Below are 19,379 nucleotides of genomic sequence, written 5' to 3'. Positions count from 1 at the left end.
CCTCCAGCCTCGCTGCTGCTCACCCACAGAGGAAGACAACTGAGAAGAAAGTTAGTCGCTGCACAGAGGAGTTTAGAGAGGGGGGGGGGGTAGGTTTCTCTATGGTATACCACTTTCACACACTATACATTTTGATATTATTCTAAATGTTGGTTTTGATGTTTATACACGTACATAGTCATGTTGATTTAAAAAGTCAGGGTTGTGAAATGCTACATAGTTTTGAGCTCAGTCAAAAAAGTAAAGCAAACAGGAGGTTGGAATCCTGAAAGAACATTAACTTTTTAGGGACCAGAAATGGATATCATATTTGTAAGGGAAAGGAACAACAATTCTTAATACTTGCTGGTATACTGAATAATATGGTCCGTTTTCCCTGAGTGTCCTGATGAGATGGGCGCTTGTGCAGTTCATTCATGCTCAGGAATGTAGTCATAGTTTTCCTGGTTTGTAGAGTATGCATTGTCATAGTTCTTTGACTGGCTCTAGGTTTCCTGTAACAAATACAGAAATGATAGTAAAAATTCTGTCACCAGAGGTCTTTAGTTAAATATTAGCTACACATAGAAGAGCTGGATTAAGTATAGTCTGTAGAATTGGGTCACGGAGATGACCACACAGATATCCTGGTTGTCATTGATATGTTTCCAGGTTACACAGTAAGTTAGTACATGCAGTAGCTTTTCATTAGTTGTGTCTAAGGGAAAATTGTCCTTTGCTTCCACAAGTGTCGTTAAGAGAAGTTCCCTGATGAACACGTACACTACATGACCAAAAGTATGTGGACACCTGCTTGTCGAACATCTCATTCTAAAATCATGGGCATTAATATGGAGGCTGCTATAACAGCCTCCACTCTTCTGAGAAGACTTTCCACTAGATGTTGGAACATTGCTGCGGGGACTTGCTTCCATTCAGCCACGAGCATTAGTGAGGTTGGGAATGGATGTTGGGCCATTAGGCCTGGCTCACAGTCGGTGTTCCAATTCATCCCAAAAGTGTTCGTTGAGGTCAGGGCTCTGTGCAGGCCAGTCAAGTTCTTCCACACCGATCTCAACAAACCATTTTTGTATGGACCTTGCTTTGTGCACAGTGGCATTGTTATGCTGAAACAGGAATGGGCCTTCTCCAAACTGTTGCCACAAAGTTGGAAGCACAGAATCATCAAGAATGTCATTGTGTGCTGTAGCGTTACGATTTCCCTTCACTGGAACTAAGGGGCCTAGCCCGAACCATGAAAAACAGCCCCAGACCATTATTCCTCCTCCACCAAACTTTACAGTTGTCACTATAAATTGGGGCGGGTAGTGTTTTCCTGGCATCCACCAAACCCAGATTAATTTGTTGGACTGCCAGATGGTGAAGCGTGATTCATCATTCCTGTCCTCTCCAAGATGGCATAGCAGTCAGACGTCTTTTGTCCTCGTCTTGTCGTGTGTGTGTGTGTGTGGGTGTGTGTGTGTGTGTGTGTTTTTTTTCTTTTCTTTCGCATATCTTTTATATTTTTTTTCCCTAAAAACTCAACTTCAAAGCACTCTCCTGCAACTCGCCTCACCAATTTAAAAAAAAGAAAAAAAAAAAAAGAAGTATTATTCACCTCAAATCTGAAATCCACAACAGAAGCTAGCCAGAAGCTAGTGTTAGTATTCAGCTAACCACGGTTGGCGGTCATCAGCTATCCCTTAGCTCGAATAGCTATCGGCAGTTTTGAACAACGCGAAGCAGATCAGAGCATACCGAACCTATTTTTCTCCCCATATCCCCGGATTTCTATCGCAAGCTCTGGACATTTACACCTGGATCTTGCAGCTAGCTAGCTGCTATCCGAGTGACTATTGGCTAATGTCGGTCCCAGAGCAAACCTCAATTATTTTGGCGCTAGCCAGCTGAAGAGTTCCATCAGCCACTCCTGGGCTACAATCACCTATCCGGACCCATTTTACTGCCGATGCGGAGCCCCACCAGGCCTTCACGACTGGACTACCGACGTTATCTGCCTGAGGGAGTTATCCAACTGGCCCCTCCGTCGCGACGTAACCTGAACGCCCATCTGCGGCCCGCTAATCGTTAGCAGCCGATAAGACAGCTATCTGAATAGGTCTATCGGACATTATTCTCATTATACCTAATCCTACCTTTCAGTTACGCCACCCACACATGCTATGACATTACCTGGTTTCAATGATGTTTCTAGAGACAATATCTCTCATCATCACTCAATGCCTAGGTTTACCTCCACTGTATTCACATCCTATCATACCTTTGTCTGTACATTATACCTTGAAGCTATTTTATCACCCCCAGAAACATGCTCCTTTTACTCTCCATTCCGGACGTCATAGACAACCAATTCTCATAGCTTTTAGCCATACCCTTATCCTACACCTCCTCTGGTGATGTAGATGTGAATCCAGGCCCTGCAGTGCCTAGCTCCACTCCTATTCCCCAAGCGCTCTCTTTTGATGACTTCTTTAACCGTAATAGCCTTGGTTTCATGCATGTTAACATTAGAAGCCTCCTCCCTAAGTTTGTTTTATTCACTCCTTTAGCACACTCTGCCAACCCGGATGTCCTAGCCGTGTCTGAATCCTGTCTTAGGAAGACCACCAAAAACTCTGAAATCTTCATCCCTAACTACAACCTTTTCAGACAAGATAGAATGGCCAAAGGGGGCGGTGTTGCAATCAACTGCAGAGATAGCCTGCAGAGTTCTGTACTACTATCCAGGTCTGTACCCAAACATTTTGAACTTCTACTTTTAAAAATCCACCTCTCTAAAAACAAGTCTCTCACCGTTGCCACCTGCTATAGACCACCCTCTGCCCCCAGCTGTGCTCTGGACACCATATGTGAACTGATTGCCCCCCCATCCATCTTCAGAGCTTGTGTTGCTAGGTGACCTAAACTGGAACATGCTTAACACCCCAGCCATCCTACAATCTAAGCTTGATGCCCTCAATCTCACACAAATTATCAATGAACCTATCAGGTACCACGCCAAAGCCGTAAACACGGGCACCCTCATAGATATCATCCTAACCAACTTGCCCTCTAAATACACCTCGGCTGTTTTCAGCCAAGATCTCAGCGATCATTGCCTGCATCCGTAATGGGTCAGCGGTCAAACGACCTCCACTCATCACTGTCAAACGCTCCCTGAAACACTTCAGCGAGCAAGCCTTTCTAATCAACCTGGCCCGGGTATCCTGGAAGGATATTGACCTCATCCCGTCAGTAGAGGATGCCTGGTTATTTAAAAGAAAAAATGTCTTCATCTTAAATAAGCATGCCCCATTCAAGAAATTTAGAACCAGGAACAGATATAGCCCTTGGTTCTCTCCAGACCTGACTGCCCTTAACCAACACAAAAACATCCTGTGGCGTTCTGCATTATCATCGAACAGCCCCTGTGATATGCAACCTTTCAGGGAAGTTAGAAATCAATATACACAGGCAGTTAGAAAAGCCAAGGCTAGCTTTTTCAAGCAGAAATTTGCTTCCTGCAACACAAACTCAAAAAGTTCTGGGACACTGTAAAGTCCATGGAGAATAAGAACACCTTCTCCCAGCTGCCCACTGCACTGAGGATAGGAAACTCTCTCACCACCGATAAATCCACTATAATTGAGAATTTCAATAAGCATTTTTCTACGGCTGGCCATGCTTTCCACCAGGCTACCCCTACCGCGGTCAACAGCCCTGCACCCCCCCACAGCTACTCGCCCAAGCCTTCCCCATTTCTCCTTCTCCCAAATCCAGTCAGCTGATGTTCTGAAAGAGCTGCAAAATCTGGACCCCTACAAATCAGCCGGGCTAGACAATCTGGACCCTTTCTTTCTAAGATTATCTGCTGAAATTGTTGCAACCCCTATTACTAGCCTGTTCAACCTCTCTTTTGTGTCGTCTGAGATTCCCAAAGATTGGAAAGCAGCTGCGGTCATCCCCCTCTTCAAAGGGGGGGACACTCTTGACCCAAACTGCTAAAGACCTATATCTATCCTACCCTGCCTTTCTAAGGTCTTCGAAAGCCAAGTCAACAAACAGATTACTGACCATTTCGAATCCCACGCACCTTCTCCGCTATGCAATCTAGTTTCAGAGCTGGTCATGGGTGCACCTCAGTCACACTCAAGGTCCTAAACGATATTGTAACCGCCATCGATAAGAAACAATACTGTGCTGCCGTGTTCATTGACCTGGCCAAGGCTTTCGACTCTGTCAATCACCACATCCTCATCGGCAGACTCAGTAGCCTTGGTTTCTCAAATGATTGCCTCGCCTGGTTCTCCAACTACTACTCTGATAGAGTTCAATGTGTCAAATCGGATGGCCAGTTGTCCGGGCCTCTGGCAGTCTCTATGGGGGTGCCACAGGGTTCAATTCTTGGGCCAACTCTTTTCTGTATACATCAATGATGTCGCTCTTGCTGCTGGTGAGTCTCTGATCCACCTCTACGCAGACGATACCATTCTGTATACTTCTGGCCCTTCTTTGGACACTGTTAACAACCCTCCAGATGAGCTTCAATGCCATACAACTCTCCTTCCATGGCCTCCAACTGCTCTTAAATGCAAGCAAAACTAAATGCATGCTCTTCAATCGATCGCTGCCCGCACCTGCCTGCCCGTCCAGCATCACTACTCTGGACGGTTCTGACTTAGAATATGTGGACAATTACAAATACCTAGGTGTCTTTGCCACCATGGCCTTTTTTACCTTTACCTCCCTTATCTCACCTCATTTGCTCACATTGTATATAGACTTATTTTACTACTAGATTATTGACTGTATGTTTGTTTTACTCCATGTGTAACTCTGTGTTGTATGTGTCGAACTGCTTTGCTTTATCTTGGCCAGGTCGCAATTGTAAATGAGAAATTGTTCTCAACTTGCCTACCTGGTTAAATAAAGGGGAAATAAAATGTAAAAAAATTCCAGAGAACGTGGAATACCACTTTGTGTCATACCACTTTGCGGCTGAGCCGGTTCTGCTCCTAGACATTTCCACTTCACAATAACAGGACTTACAGTTGAACGGGGCAGCTCTAGCAGGCAGAAATTTGACCAACTGGCTTGTTAGAAAGGTGGCATCCTGTGACAGTGCCATGTTGAAAGTCACTGAGCTCTTCAGTAATGCTATGGACTGGCCCGCCCGTTCCCCAGACCTGAATCCAATTGAGCACATCTGGGACATCATGTCTCGCTCCATCCACCAACGCCACGTTGCACCACAGACTGTCCAGGAGTTGGTGGATGCTTTAGTCCAGGTCTGGGAGGAGATCCCTCAGGAGACCATCCGCCACCTCATCAGGAGCATGCCCAGGCGTTGTAGGGAGGTCATACAGGCACATGGAGGCCACACACACTACTGAGCCTCATTTTGACTTGTTTTAAGGACATTACATCAAAGTTGGATCAGCCTGTAGTGTGGTTTTCCACTTTAATTTTGGTGCGACTCCAAATCCAGACCTCTATGGGTTGATAAATTGGATTTCCATTGATTATTTTTGTGTGGTTTTGTTGTCAGCACATTCAACTATGTAAAGAAAAAAGTATTTAATACGATTATTTCATTCATTCAGATCTAGGATGTTATTTTAGTGTTCCCTTTTTTTCTGAGCAGTGTACTTTATTTTCAAGAAAAGTGTCACTTGTGGAAAGATGTTGAAGAAATTGATGCTTGTGCAAACAAATTAACTTATTTGTGTAGGTAATCATTTGTATTGGTCAGGATTGCTGGAAAGCAGATCCCCTTTTCTGTAGTGATGGGGGAAGAAATCCATACAGTTACCTATTGGGATGTTATTTTTGACGATATATATATTGCAATATTACTTTTGCGCTTGTTGGCTTTACGTGCTCCAAAACTCCAGTATTTTTCCTTCATAGCTTCATAGCCAATTTTGCTTTCAGAACTTTTATTTCCTCTACTGAACAAGACTTGTTCTCATAACTCTGTTTTCCATCTGCAGCAGACAGTTTGAGCAATATGTTCCGAACATCGAATCGCAATACAAGGCCACATCCTGTATTTGTATTATTTTTTTTTGTATGTATGTATGTATGTCAAAAGTTTGCACACGCCTACTCATTCCAGGAGTTTTCTTTATTTTTACTATTTTCTAATAATAGTGAAGGCATCAGAAATATGAAATTACAACTATTGAATCATGTAGTAACAAAAAAGTGTTAAACAAATCAAAATCATTTTATATTTGAGATTCTTCAAAATAGTCACCATTTGCCTTGATGACAGCTTTGCACACTCTTGGCATTCTCTCAACCAGCTTCACCTGGAATGCTTTTCCAACAGGCTTGAAGGAGTTCCCACATGCTGAGCACTTGTTGTCTGCTTTTCCTTCACTCTGCGGTCCAACTCATCCCAAACCATCTCAATTGGTTTGAGGTCGGGTGATTGTGGAGGCCAGGTCATCTGATGCAGCACTCTATCACTTTCCTTCTTGGACAAATAGCCTTTACACAGCCTGGAGGTGTGTTGGGTCATTGTCCTGTTGAAAAATAAATGATAGTCGAACTAGGCCCAAACCTGTTGGGATGGCGTATTGCTGTAGAATTCTGTGGTAGCCATGCTGGTTAAGTGTGCCTTGAATTCTAAATAAATCACAGACAGTGTCACCAGCAAAGTACCATCACACCACCACCTCCATGCTTTACGGTGGGAACCACACATGTGGAGATCATCCGTTCACTTACGCTGCGTCTCACAAAGACACGCAGTTGGAACAGAATATCTCAAATTTGGACTCATCAGACCAAAAGGACAGATTTCCACCAGTCTAATGTCCATTGCTCGTGTTTCTTGGCCCAAGCACGTCTCTTCTTATTTGTGTCCTTTTAGTAGTGGTTTCTTTGCAGCAATTCAACCATAAAGGCCTGATTCATACACCCTCATCTGAATAGTTGATGTTGAGATGTGTCTGTTACTTGAACTCTGTGAATCATTTATTTGGGCAGCAATTTTTGAGGCTGGAAACTCTAATGAACTTATTGTCTGCAGCAGAGGTTACTCTGGGTCTTCCTTTCCTGTGGCGTGCCTCATAAGAGCCAGTTTCATCATGGTTTTTGACACTGCACTTGAAGAAACTTTCAAAGTTCTTGGCATTTTCCGTATTGACTGACCTTCAAGTAATTAATGACTGTTAATTCTCTTTGCTTATTTGAGCTGTTCTTGCCATAATATGGACTTGGTGTTTTACCAAATTGGGCTATCTTCTGTATACCAACTCTACCATGTCACAGCACAACTGATTGGCTCAAACGCATTAAGAAGGAAAGAAATTCCACAAATTAAATTTAACAAGGTACACCTGTTAATTGAAATGCATTCCAGGTGTCTACCTCATGCAGCTTGTTGAGAGAATGCCAATAGTGTGCCAAGCTGTCATCAAGGCAAAGTGTGGCTACTTTGAAGAATCTCAAATATAAAATATATTTTGATTTGTTTAACACTTTTTTTTTTTTTTTTTTGAGTTCTTACATGATTCTATAGTTGCTATTTCATATGTCTTCACTATTATTCTACAAATGTAGAATATAGTACAAAAAAATTAAGAAAAACCCTTGAATGAGTAGGTGTGTCAACTTTTGACTGGTACTGTATATTTCTTTTTACTTTGTTCCTCATCATGTGAAAGCTCAGACACCTGGTGCTGTCACTTGTCAGCTGTATAAAGTTTCCTCACTATCGTGTTCTATTTTCTCAGCCTCAAGTTTTCTTTGTAGAATTGTTGTTTGTCAACCATAGATAACCGTAGCTAACCCCTGAATCGGATATACAGTGCTTTCAGAAAGTATTCACACCCCTTGACTTTTCCACATTTTGTTGTGTTACAGCCTGAATTTAAAATTTATTAAATTGAGATTTTCTGTCACTGGCCCACTCACAATACCCCATAATGTCAAAGTGGAATTACGTTTTTAGACATTTTACAAATGAATTAAAGATAAATATTGAGTCAATAACTATTCAAACCCTGTTATGACAAGCCTAAATTTGCTTAACAAATCGCATAATAAGTTGCATGGTTATCATGATTTTTTTTTAATGACTACCTCATCTCTACTTCACACACACAATATGTGTAAGGTCCCTCAGTCAAGCAGTGAATTTGAAACACAGATTCAACCACAAAGACCAGGGAGGTTTTCCAATGCCTCGCAAAGAAGGGCACCTATCGGTAGATGGGTAAAAAACAGTGCAGAACAACGCTACAGCGAAAGTTGAAATATTTGAACTCTGGTGGCAAGTTCAGTCTACTGTGGCAGCGAACGGCTTTCACAGCCAACCTCAACGGCATTCACTGTTGTGCTCTCATTGAAAACAATGACATCCGGTTTGCTGTCTCTCGTATCATATAAACACAGCATTACAGACTTACCGAGAAAGACTCACAGCTGTAATCACTGCCAAAGGTGATTGAAACATGTATTAACTCAGGGTTGTGAATACTTATGTACATGAGAGATTTCTGTATTTCATTTGACATTCATTTGCAAAGTATCCAAAAACATGTTTTCAAATCAAGTTGTATTGGTCACATACACATGGTTAGCAGATGTTAATGTGAGTAACGAAATGCTTGTGCATCTAGTTCCGACAGTGCAGTAATATCTAACATTCACCTCAACTACCTTATATACACACACGTAAAGAGGTGAATAAGAATATGTACATACACAGTTGAAGTCGGAAGTTTACATACACTTACGTTGGAGTCAGTAACTCCTTTTTCAAACACTCCACAAATGTCTTGTTAACAAACTATAGTTTTGGCAAGTTGGTTAGGACATCCACTTTGTGCAATTGTTTAGACAGATTATTTCACTTATAATTCACTGTATCACAATTCCAGTGGGTCAGAAGTTTCCATACACTAAGTTGACTGTGCCTTTTAAACAGCTTGGTGCATTCCAGAAATTATGTCATGGCTTTAGAAGCTTCTAATAAGCTAATTGACATACTTTGAGTCAATTGGAAGTGTACCTGTGGATGTATTTCAAGGCCTACCTTCAAACTCGGTGCCTCTTTGCTTGACATCATGGGGAAATCAAAAGAAATCAACCAAGATCTCAGATAATTTTTTGTAGACCTCCACAAGTGTGGTTCATCCTTGGGAGCAATTTCCAAACGCCTGAAGGTACCACGTTCATCAGTACAAACAATAGTACGCAAGTATAAACACCATGGGACCACGCAGCTGTCATACCGCTCAGGAAGGAGACGTGTTCTGTCTCCAAGAGATGAATGTACTTTGGTGCGAAATGCGCAAATCAATCCCAGAACAACAGGAAAGGACCTTGTGAAGATGCTGGAGGAAACATGTACAAAGGTATCTATATCCACAGTAAAACGAGTCTTATATTGACTTAACCTGAAAGGCCACTCAGCAAGGAAGAAGCTACTGCTCCAAAACCGCCATAAAAAAGCCAGACTACGGTTTGCAACTGCACATGGGGACAAAGATCGTACTTTTTGGAGAAATGTCCTCTGGTCTGATGAAACAAAAATAGAACTGTTTGACCATAATGACCATTGTTATGTTTGGAGGACAAAAGGGGAAGGCTTGCAAGCAGAAGATCACCATACCAACCGTGAAGCACGGGGGTGGCAGCATCATGTTGTAAGGGTGCTTTGCTGCAGGAGGGACTGGTGCACTTCACAAAATAGATGGCATCATGAGAGAGAAATTATGTGGATTTATTGAAGCAACGTCTGACTGATGTCTTGAGGAAGTTAAAGCTTGGTCGCAAATGGGTCTTCCAAATGACAATGACCCCAAGCACAATTCCAAAGGTGTGGCAAACTGGTTTAAGGACAACAAAGTCAAGGTATTGGAGTGGCCATCACAAAGCCCTGACCTCAATCCTATAGAAAATTTGTGGGCATACCTGGAAAAAGCTTGTGTGAGCAAGGAGGCCTACAAACCTGACTCAGTATACTTATTGTGGGAAGCTTGTGGAAAGCTACCTGGAACGTTTGACCCAAGTTACACAATTGAAAGGCAATACTACCAAATACTAATTGAGTATATGTAAACTTCTGACCCACTGGGAATATGATGAAAGAAATAAAAGCTGAAATAAATCTTTCTCTCTACTATTATTCTGACATTTCACATTCTTAAAATAAAGTGGTGATACTAACTGACCTAAGACAGGGAATCTTTACTAGGATTAAATGTTAGGAATTGTGAAAAACCGAGTTTAAATGTATTTGGCTAAGGTGTATGTAAACTTCCCACTTCTACTGTAAATATATGGATGAGCGATGGCCGGCATATGCAGTAGATGGTATAGAATACAGTATATACATATGAGATGAGTAATGTAGGATATGTAGACATTATTAAAGTGGCGTTATTTAAGTGACTGACGTGTGATACCTTTTTATTACATTTATTAGTGTCCAGAGATTTGAGTCTGTTGGCAGCAGCCACTCTATGTTGGTGATGGCTGTTTAACAGTCTGATGGCCTTGAGATGGAAGCTGTTTTTCAGTCTCTCTGTCCCAGCTTTGATGCACCTGTACTGACTTTGCCTTCTGGATGATAGCGGGGTGAACAGGCAGTGGCTTGGGTGGTTGTTGTCCTTGATGATCTTTTTGGCCTTCCTATGACATCGGGTGCTGTAGGTGTCCTGGAGGGCAGGTAGTTTTCCCCTGGTGATGCGTTGTGCAGACCTCACTACCCTCTGGAGAGCCTCGCGGTTCTGCTCGGAGCAGTTGCCGTACCAGGCAGTGATACAGCCCGACAGGATGCTCTTGATTGTGCATCTGTAAAAGTTTGAGTGTTTTTAGGTGACAAGCCAAATTCCTTCAGCCTCCTGAGGTTGAAGAGGAGCTGTTGCGCCGCCTTCACCATGCTGTCTGTGTGGGTGGACCATTTCAGTTTGTCAGTGATGTGTACGCCAAGGAACTTTAACTTTCCACTTTCTCCACTGCTGTCCCGTCTGTGGTTGGGGGGGTGCTCCCTTTGCTGTTTCCTGAAGACCACTATCATCGCCATTGTTTTGTTGACGTTGAGTGAGAGGTTATTTTCCTGACACCACACTCACTTTGTCATTCTGGGGTGTTGAGTTCATTTTTGAATAAATGTAATCCGTTTTGAATTCAGGCTGTAACACAACACAATTTGGAATAAGTCAAGGGTTATGAATACTTTCTGAAGGCACTGTACGTTTTCCACCTTGGTATCGGGGAATGATGTCATAGTCCTGATTTGTGCTTTGTCATTTCCTCAGTTACCAATTTAGAATTTCCTGTGTGAATCCTCTTGAGTATTTATTATGCTAGCAGCTTCTTTTACTGGGGTCCATCCAAATTAAGGCAGTTTTATACAATTAAAAAACATGACATAACATTTCACAACAGATACACATTAAGTGTGTGCCCTCAGGCCACTACTCTACTACCACATATCTACAACACAAGATCCATGTGTATACGTGTGTGTGTGTGTGTGTGTGTGTGTGTGTGTGTGTGTGTATAGTGCGAATGTTATCGTGTGTCTTCACAGTCCCCGTTGTTCCTTAAGGTGCATTTTGATCTGTTTTTTTAAGTCTGATTTTACAGCTTGCTTTAGTTACTTGATTTGGAATAGAGTTCCGTGTAGTCATGGCTCTATGTAGTACTGTGTGCCTTCCATAGTCTGTTCAGGACTGTGAAGAGACCTCTGGCATGTCTTGTGGTGTATGCATGGGTGACATATAACAGTGAGTGAATATTTATAATAGAGAAATTCCTTCACTCAGAGTTTGTATAAAGATGTTGTTTATTTTGGCTAGCTAAATTGCAGGGGGGGTGGTGGTGGTGGAAGGTGTACTCAGTGTATACCCATTGATTCTGGAAGAATATATTATAAAAAATGCCTTATGAGCTCAACTGTCGTACCCATCAGAACCCCAAATATAAGCTTGTTTTAGTCTCAACATATAGTCTCTACATGGTTAAATCTAAAATGTTGATATAATGGATGGTCAGTCCTTGCATTCATTGCTCTTTCTATGAATTTGAGAGTGGTTATTTTTCTCCAGCCTCATACCTCAGCTTTTTACAAAAACAGTGGCGGGGTACCCACTTTGTTATTGTTTGAACTGCAGATTGGCCGTTTTAAATTGCACTTCAAGAAAGGTTTTCTAGAAACGAAGCAAGAGAACATGAGTGATTCCACTATTATAACCACCACCAACTCTGTTCTGGCCAATAATGCATATTCCCCTACCGACTGGCGTAATTGTTCACAGAAGATCTATTTGTACATGTGGCGATGCGTTACATATATAAACAAGGTGGATCCCCAAATGTAAGGGCACAACAGCAATATTCTGATCTTAGAATTCCAGAGATCCCAAGATTGAGCTGAGGGTGAGGTCACTGTGACCGGTCCTTTCCCAGACAGGATCAGTGTCAGCAGTGGAGTGTGATTATGGAAGAATGTGGCTGTTTCGGTCAGATCAGAGCGCACAATGTCCTCTTTCCCTCGCTCTCTATCTGGTAGTGAGTGAAAGGTGTGGTTCAGAGTGGATGTGAGCAGTACGGGGACACCTAGGTAGGAATTCAACAAGGGAGTTTCCGACAGTCTGCTGGAACAGCCCGTTAACCCTGCCTACTGCAGTCTCTCACACATGACCAGGAGAGCAGGTTGGTTATTAAATGAACCCAGTCACCTAGTAACGTCATCAGGTCAGTTCCACATAGTGTGAATTCTCTCTCCCTGGACACCAACTCAGCACAATGGGGTGATGCTATTTTACTGGAACAAAATAACCTCTAAAATGTCCATGGTAGTGACACTTGTCATGACCATTTTCTACCACTTATCTGTATCTAATGTTATGGGTTATTATATGGTCAAAGTTCCATAACATAACATGGACTATTAGAATGCTCATTGTCATAAACAAATCATGACTTAAATTGAAAATGTAGTGTTATAATTAAGTTAATGTTACTAGCCTGAGAAGGTTAGTGTAGTCATGTTTGATGTGAAATTTATATTAAATATGCTTTCACAAATGCATTACACTTTCATAAATGGATCACTTAATTTGTGAATTTGAAGACATTTCAGATCTCGCGCTCCTCACTTTCTCACAATGTATTTGTCATGTAGTTTTAGGCTGAGATATTTCAACCAGCAGGTTTCTAAAGTTCTGGTGGAGCTGACATTGGAAAGGTGCTACATAGATAATGATTGAGGGTTTAAATAACAACCATTGAGAGTCCTGGTTAATGTTTAAACAGATGGAATGCCTGTCTATTTAGAGCGCAGTTGCTCTGCTCAGTTATATTGTGTAGGCCGAATCAGACTACTCATTGATTTGGTTTAACTTTCATTCCCACTCTCTAAAGCCACATCTTGAAATGTGTTCTGTACAATATGAAAAACACAGAGGATGCACATATGTATGTTTACATTACAAACATCAAATGGTTGTGTGTGAAAAGAAGCTCGTCAGTTAGCTATTTCTCTGGACCACACCTCTCAGTACAGAACACCTCATTACCCATCAGTCTAACTGGTTTGACTAATATGCTGCTACCCTACTGTATGCCTAGCAGTCCTACTATGCCTTATTGTTTAGTTCATACCATTAGCTCTCCAGATGTCCCCTCGTGCTTGTAGTGGTCACATACCGTGCCTTCAGAAAGTATTCACACCCTTTGACTTTTTCAAAAAGAAAAATAGTTTTACAGTCTCAATTTAAATGGATTACACTCAGATGTTTTTGTCACTGGCCTATACACAATAAGTAGAATTATGTTTTTAGAAATGTTTACTAATGAATAAGAAATGAAAAGCTGAAGTGTCCTGAGTTAATAAGTATTCAACCCCTTTGTTGATGCAAACCTAAAGTTTAGGAATATGACTTCCACCTTACCTGTCACCCTAGACACAGTTCAATTTTCTTACCGCCCCAATAGATCCACAGACGATGCAATCGCCATCACACTGCACACTGCCTTATCCCATCAGGGCAAGAGGAATACCTATGTAAGAATTCTGTTCATTGACTACAGCTCAGCATTCAACACCATAGTACCATCCAAGCTCATCATTAAGCTTGTGGCCCTGGGTCTCAACCCTGCCCTGTGCAATTGGGTCCTGGACTTTGACGGGCCGTCCCCAGGTGGTGAAGGTAGGAAACATCTCCACTTTGCTGATCCTCAACACTGGGTCCCACAAGGGTGTGTGCTCAGCCCCCTCCTGTACTCCCTGTTCACCCATGACTGCGTGACTATGCACGCCTCCAACTCCATCAAGTTTGCAGATGACACAACAGTAGACTTGATTACCAACAACAACGAGACAGCCTACAGGGAGGAGGTGAGGGCTCTCGGATTGTGGTGTCAGGAAAATAACCTCTCACTCAACGTCAACAAAACAAAGGAGATGATCGTGGACTTCAAGAAACAGCAGAGGGAGCACCCCCCAACCACATCGACGGGACAGCAGTGGAGAAGGTGGAAAGTTTTAAGTTCCTCCGCGTACACATCACGGACAAACTGAAATGATCCACCCACACAGACAGTGTGGTGAAGAAGGCGCAACAGCCTCTTCAACCTCCAGGAGGCTGAAGAAATTTGGCTTGCCACCTAAAACCCTCACAATTTTTTAGATGCACAATTGTGAGCATCCTGTCGGGCTGTATCACTGCCTGGTACGGCAACTGCACCGCCCACAACCGCAGGGCTCTCCAGAGTGTGGTGCGGTCTGCACAACGCATCACCGGGGGCAAACTACCTGCCCTCCATGACACCTACTGAACCCGATGTCACAGGAAGGCCAAAAAGATCATCAAGGACAACAACCACCCGAGCCACTGCCTGTTTACCCCGCTACCATCCAGAAGGCGAGGTCAGTACAGGTGCATCAAAGCTGGGACCGAGATCCTGAAAAACAGCTTCTATCTCAAGGCCATCAGACTGTTAAACAGCCATCACTAGCACAGAGAGGCTGCTGCCTACATACAGACTTGAAATCACTAGTTACTTTAATAAATAGAACACTAATCACTTTAATAATGCCACTTTAATGTTTTCATATCTTGCATTACTCATCTCATATGTATATACTGTATTCTATACTATCTATTGCATCTTAGCCTATGCTGCTCTGTCATTGCTCACCCATATATTTATATTTATATATTATTATTCCATTCCTTTACTTAGATTTGTGTGTATTAGGTATCTGTTGTGGAATTGTTAGATATTACTTGTTAGATATTGCTGCACTGTCAGAACTAGAAGTACACGCATTTCACTACACTCGCAATAACATCTGCTAACCGTGTGTATGTGACCAATAACATTTGATTTGAATTCAAGTGTGCTAAACAAGTCACAAATTGCATGGATTCGCTCTGTGCAATAGTGTTTTACATGATTTTTGAATGACTACCTAATTTCTGTACCTCACACATACAGATAATTGTAAGGTCGAGCAGTGTATTTGAAATTCAACCACAAAGACCAGGAAGGCTTTCCAATGCCTCGCAAAGAAGGGCACCTATTGGTAGATGGGTGTAAAAAAACAGGGGGGGGGGAGAAAAGCATACATTGAATATCCCTTTGACCATGGTGAAGTTATTAATTACACTTTGAATGGTGTATAAACACCCATTCCCTACAAATATACAGGCGTCCTTCCTAACTCAGTTGCCAGAGAGGGAGGAAACCGCTCAGGGATTTCACCATGAGGCCAATGGTGACTTTAAAACAGTTACAGAGTTTAATTGCTGTGATGGGAAACAACTGGGGATGGATCAACATTGTAGTTACTCTACAATACTAACCTAAATGACAGTGAAAAGAATGAAGCCTGTACAAAATAAAATAATTCCTAAACATGCATCCTGTTTGCAACAAAGCACTAAAGTAAGAATGCACATTTTTTTGCATAGCAATTCACTTTTTGTACTGAATACAAAGTGCTATGTTTGGGGCAAATCCAATACAACACATTACTGAGTACCACTCGCCAGATTTTCAAACATAGTGGTGGTTGCGTCGTGTTATGGGGGAGTGGCCGAGTTAGTTTTAACTTAAATCTATGGCAAGACTTAAATGGTTGTCTAGCAATGTTCAACAAGCAATTTTGAAAAAGACTCACAGCTGTAACTGCTGCCAAAGGGGATTCTAATATGTATTGACTCAGGGGTTCGAATACTTATGTAAATTTGTTTTTCGTTTTCATAAATTTGCTACAATTTTGAAAAACATTTTGTCATTATGGGGTCTTGTGTGTAGATGAGTGAGACAAATGTATGTAATCAATGTTAAATTCAGGCTGTAATACAACAATGTGGAATAAGTCAGGGGGTGTGAATACTTTCTGAAGCCACTTTTTTTACAGGCATAATACTGTGATAGGCTTTTGCAGTGTTTTTGATTTGTTTTCTTCTGTTCTGTTTATACTGTCAGTGAAAGTTGTTTTGTGTTTCCACTGCGTTCAACACCATTTGCTGTGTAATCATAGGACACTACTGAGGCCTGTAGTTGGAAAGACATCCAGCACAGTTCACAAATGGATCTAACTGGCGGGAGTAGTATTTTTGTTTGAGGGCAGAGAGATGGAGACGGGATATGACAAAAAGCATGTAATGGTTTTATTAGGCTGTGATCAGGGTGACTGATGGAGAGAGCGACCCCCGAGCGCTCACTGACCCCACCCCTAATGATTCCCTTAATTCCAGACCATGATTGCTGTTAGAAATTCCAATTAGGAGGCATGTGTGAGAGCCGGAGCGTGGTAAGAATGGCCTTTAATTGCGATGAGTTATCATCAAGACCAGTGTAATTGAGCCCCCATCTTAAGGGGCGGCACTTCTGACAAATTGATTTAATACCGAAGCGATTCTCCTGTCCCTAATGGTGGATCGGGTCCTTCTCCACGCTGGGCCACAGGCGCAGAGGCAATTGTGTGCGGTGATTACTATCTGCTCTGTAATCGCTCTCTGTCGTCTGTGTGCGCAAGAGGACTCGGACACACCCTGGACCCAGGGCAGGGCACATAGATCTTAGCCTATGCCTCAGGTTGCCCTGAACTTACCCATCATACTGAAGTACTGTAGGGAGAGAGAAAGGGCTGATATGGAGTCACTGTACGCACATAAGTCAATATGACATCAATTCAAATTTTAATGGTCACATACACATATTTAACAGATGTTAATGCTTGTGTTCCTAACTCCAACAGTGCAGTAATATATAACAATTCACAACAATGCAAAGAAATCTAAAAGTAAAATAATGGAATTTTAACAAATATATAAACATTAAATATTAGGACGAGCAATGTCGGTGTGGCATTGACTAAAATACAGTAGAATAGAATAAAGTGTATACACAGGTTTTCATTAAGTATCTCTCTGTACTTTGCTCATTTTCATATTTGCCTCGATCCTGACTAGTCTCTGTCCCTGCTGCTGTTAAACATCCCCACAGCATGATGCTGCCACCACCTTGCTTCACCAAAGGGATGGTGCTAGGTTTCCTGCAGACGTGATGCTTGGCATTCAGGCCAAAGAGTTCAATCTTGGTTTCATCAGACCAGAGAATCTTGTTTTTCATGGTTGAGTCTTTAGGTGCCTTTTGGCAAACACCAAGCGGGCTGTCATGTGCCTTTTACTGAGGAGTTGCTTCCTTCTGACCACTCTACCATAAAGGCCTGATTTGGTGGAGTGCTGCAGAGATGGTTGTCCTTCTGGAATGTTCTCCCATCTCCACTCTGGAGCTCTGTCAGTGACCATTGGGTTCTTGGTCACCTCCCTGACCAAAGCCCTTCTCCCCCAATTGCTCAGTTTAGCTGGGCGGGCATCTCTAGGAAGGTGGTTGGTTGTTGGCTTGGTGGTTTCTAACTTCTTCCATTTAAGAATGATGGAGGCCACTGTGTTCTTAGGGACCTTCAATGCTGCAGAAATGTTTTTCATGGCTTGGTTTTTGCTCTGACATGCACTGTCAACTGGGATGTTATATAGACAGGTGTGTGTCTTTCCGAATTTTGTCTAATCAATAGAATTTACCACAGCTGGACTCTAATCAAGTTGTAGAAACATCTCAAGGATGAGCAATGGAAACAGGATGTACATGAACAAAATTTTTAGTCTCATAGCAAAGGGTCTGAATACTTAAGTAAGGAATTTCCGCCTGATAAGATTCTCTCAATTGTGCATCTGTAAAACTTTGGGTCTTAGTGTGGTGAAGGCGCAACAGTGTCTGTGTGGGTGGACCATTTCAGATTGTCAGTGATGTGTACACCGAGAAACTTAAAGCTTTTCACCTTCTCCCCTGCTGTCCCTTCGATGTGGATAGGGACGTGCTCCCTCTGCTGTTTCCTGATGTCCACAATCAGCTCCTTTGTTTTGTTGACGTTTAGTGACATGGTGAGGCAGTGGCTAGGGAGTATTGTTGTCACCAAGTACTTGCTCACAGTTGGCTGTTCCTTAGAGAAGGTGAAGCATATACAGAGCGCCATGGAAGTCTTCTCTGCAGTGCAACGTGTGTGTGCTCTCAGGTCACTAAACTGGTTGGGCCTGTTTTGACGTCAGTATTTGTTCTGAGCCTGTTAAAACTTGTCAGTGATTCTCCCTAAACAAAAACATGAAAAGTAATGTAAAACAGACACGTCGTTGTTATGGTGTGAATCAGCGTTAACTGTCTCTGCAATTCACTGTCAGTCTAATCCAGGGTGACGATCCAGATGGTAGTCAGTTTCATAAACAATGTAATTGTCTCTCTTTCCCCTGCTGACCTACACACACCACACATCTGACTACTACACCGATAGACACACACACACTGAACTTTCCATGGCAACACCTCAAGGACATCTCCCCTCTCTCTCTGCGCTCATCTCTTTTTAAATAAGGTTTTAGCCTCCAATGTGAAATGAGAAGTATGGCATAGGTTATACTAACGATACATAACTCTTCCTGAACAGTGAGTTGGATCAGTTCCTCTTCGGGATAATGCGGTTGCTTCTTGATTTTAGTTGCCGAGCCACAGAATGTTAGCTTTCGTTTAGTTTTTTGTTACTGTTCGAATGTTGACGATGGGAACTTTCTGATGCCAGCATCAGTAGAATTGGCACTTTGTTTCTAGTGCCTTCAGTGATGTCACAGGCTTTTCCTTTTGTTGCTTTTTACAAGTCCACTGTCATTACTTTCACCTCGAATGGTAAGACGAGAGTCTGGAGGTTGCTATACCTACTTGTACTTAGTTTCAGGATGATTTTAGGAAGAGACTGAACACTATGATCTCCTAACAATCTCCATGTCCTCCTGCAAGTTAAGTGACTCACACACTACACTGGATATGTTATTGTACTCCTAACGTCTTGAGTATTAGTAATCTCATCA

General features: G+C 42.3%; 1 protein-coding gene across 2 annotated transcripts in view; it reads left to right on the top strand.

Annotated features, from left to right (window-relative positions):
• Nucleotides 1–19,379, top strand: part of LOC115164224 (suppressor of tumorigenicity 14 protein homolog) — a 39,155-nt gene that overhangs the window by 1,382 nt on the left and 18,394 nt on the right. The window contains exon 1 of one of the 2 annotated variants that reach the window (XM_029716500.1): nt 18,910–19,197. The exons of the other annotated variant lie outside the window; for it this stretch is intronic. Coding sequence (XP_029572360.1) covers nt 19,195–19,197 — 3 coding nt within the window. The 5' untranslated portion in view covers nt 18,910–19,194. Of the gene's footprint in view, nt 1–18,909; nt 19,198–19,379 lie in introns of those variants that run through there. 2 annotated transcript variants of the gene reach the window in all.

The sequence above is a fragment of the Salmo trutta genome, chromosome 3 (assembly GCF_901001165.1).
Source record: "Salmo trutta chromosome 3, fSalTru1.1, whole genome shotgun sequence".
NCBI classification, from domain to species: domain Eukaryota; kingdom Metazoa; phylum Chordata; class Actinopteri; order Salmoniformes; family Salmonidae; genus Salmo; species Salmo trutta.
Note: the sequence above shows the minus strand (reverse complement) of the source record. Positions and strands in the feature narration are given on the sequence as shown.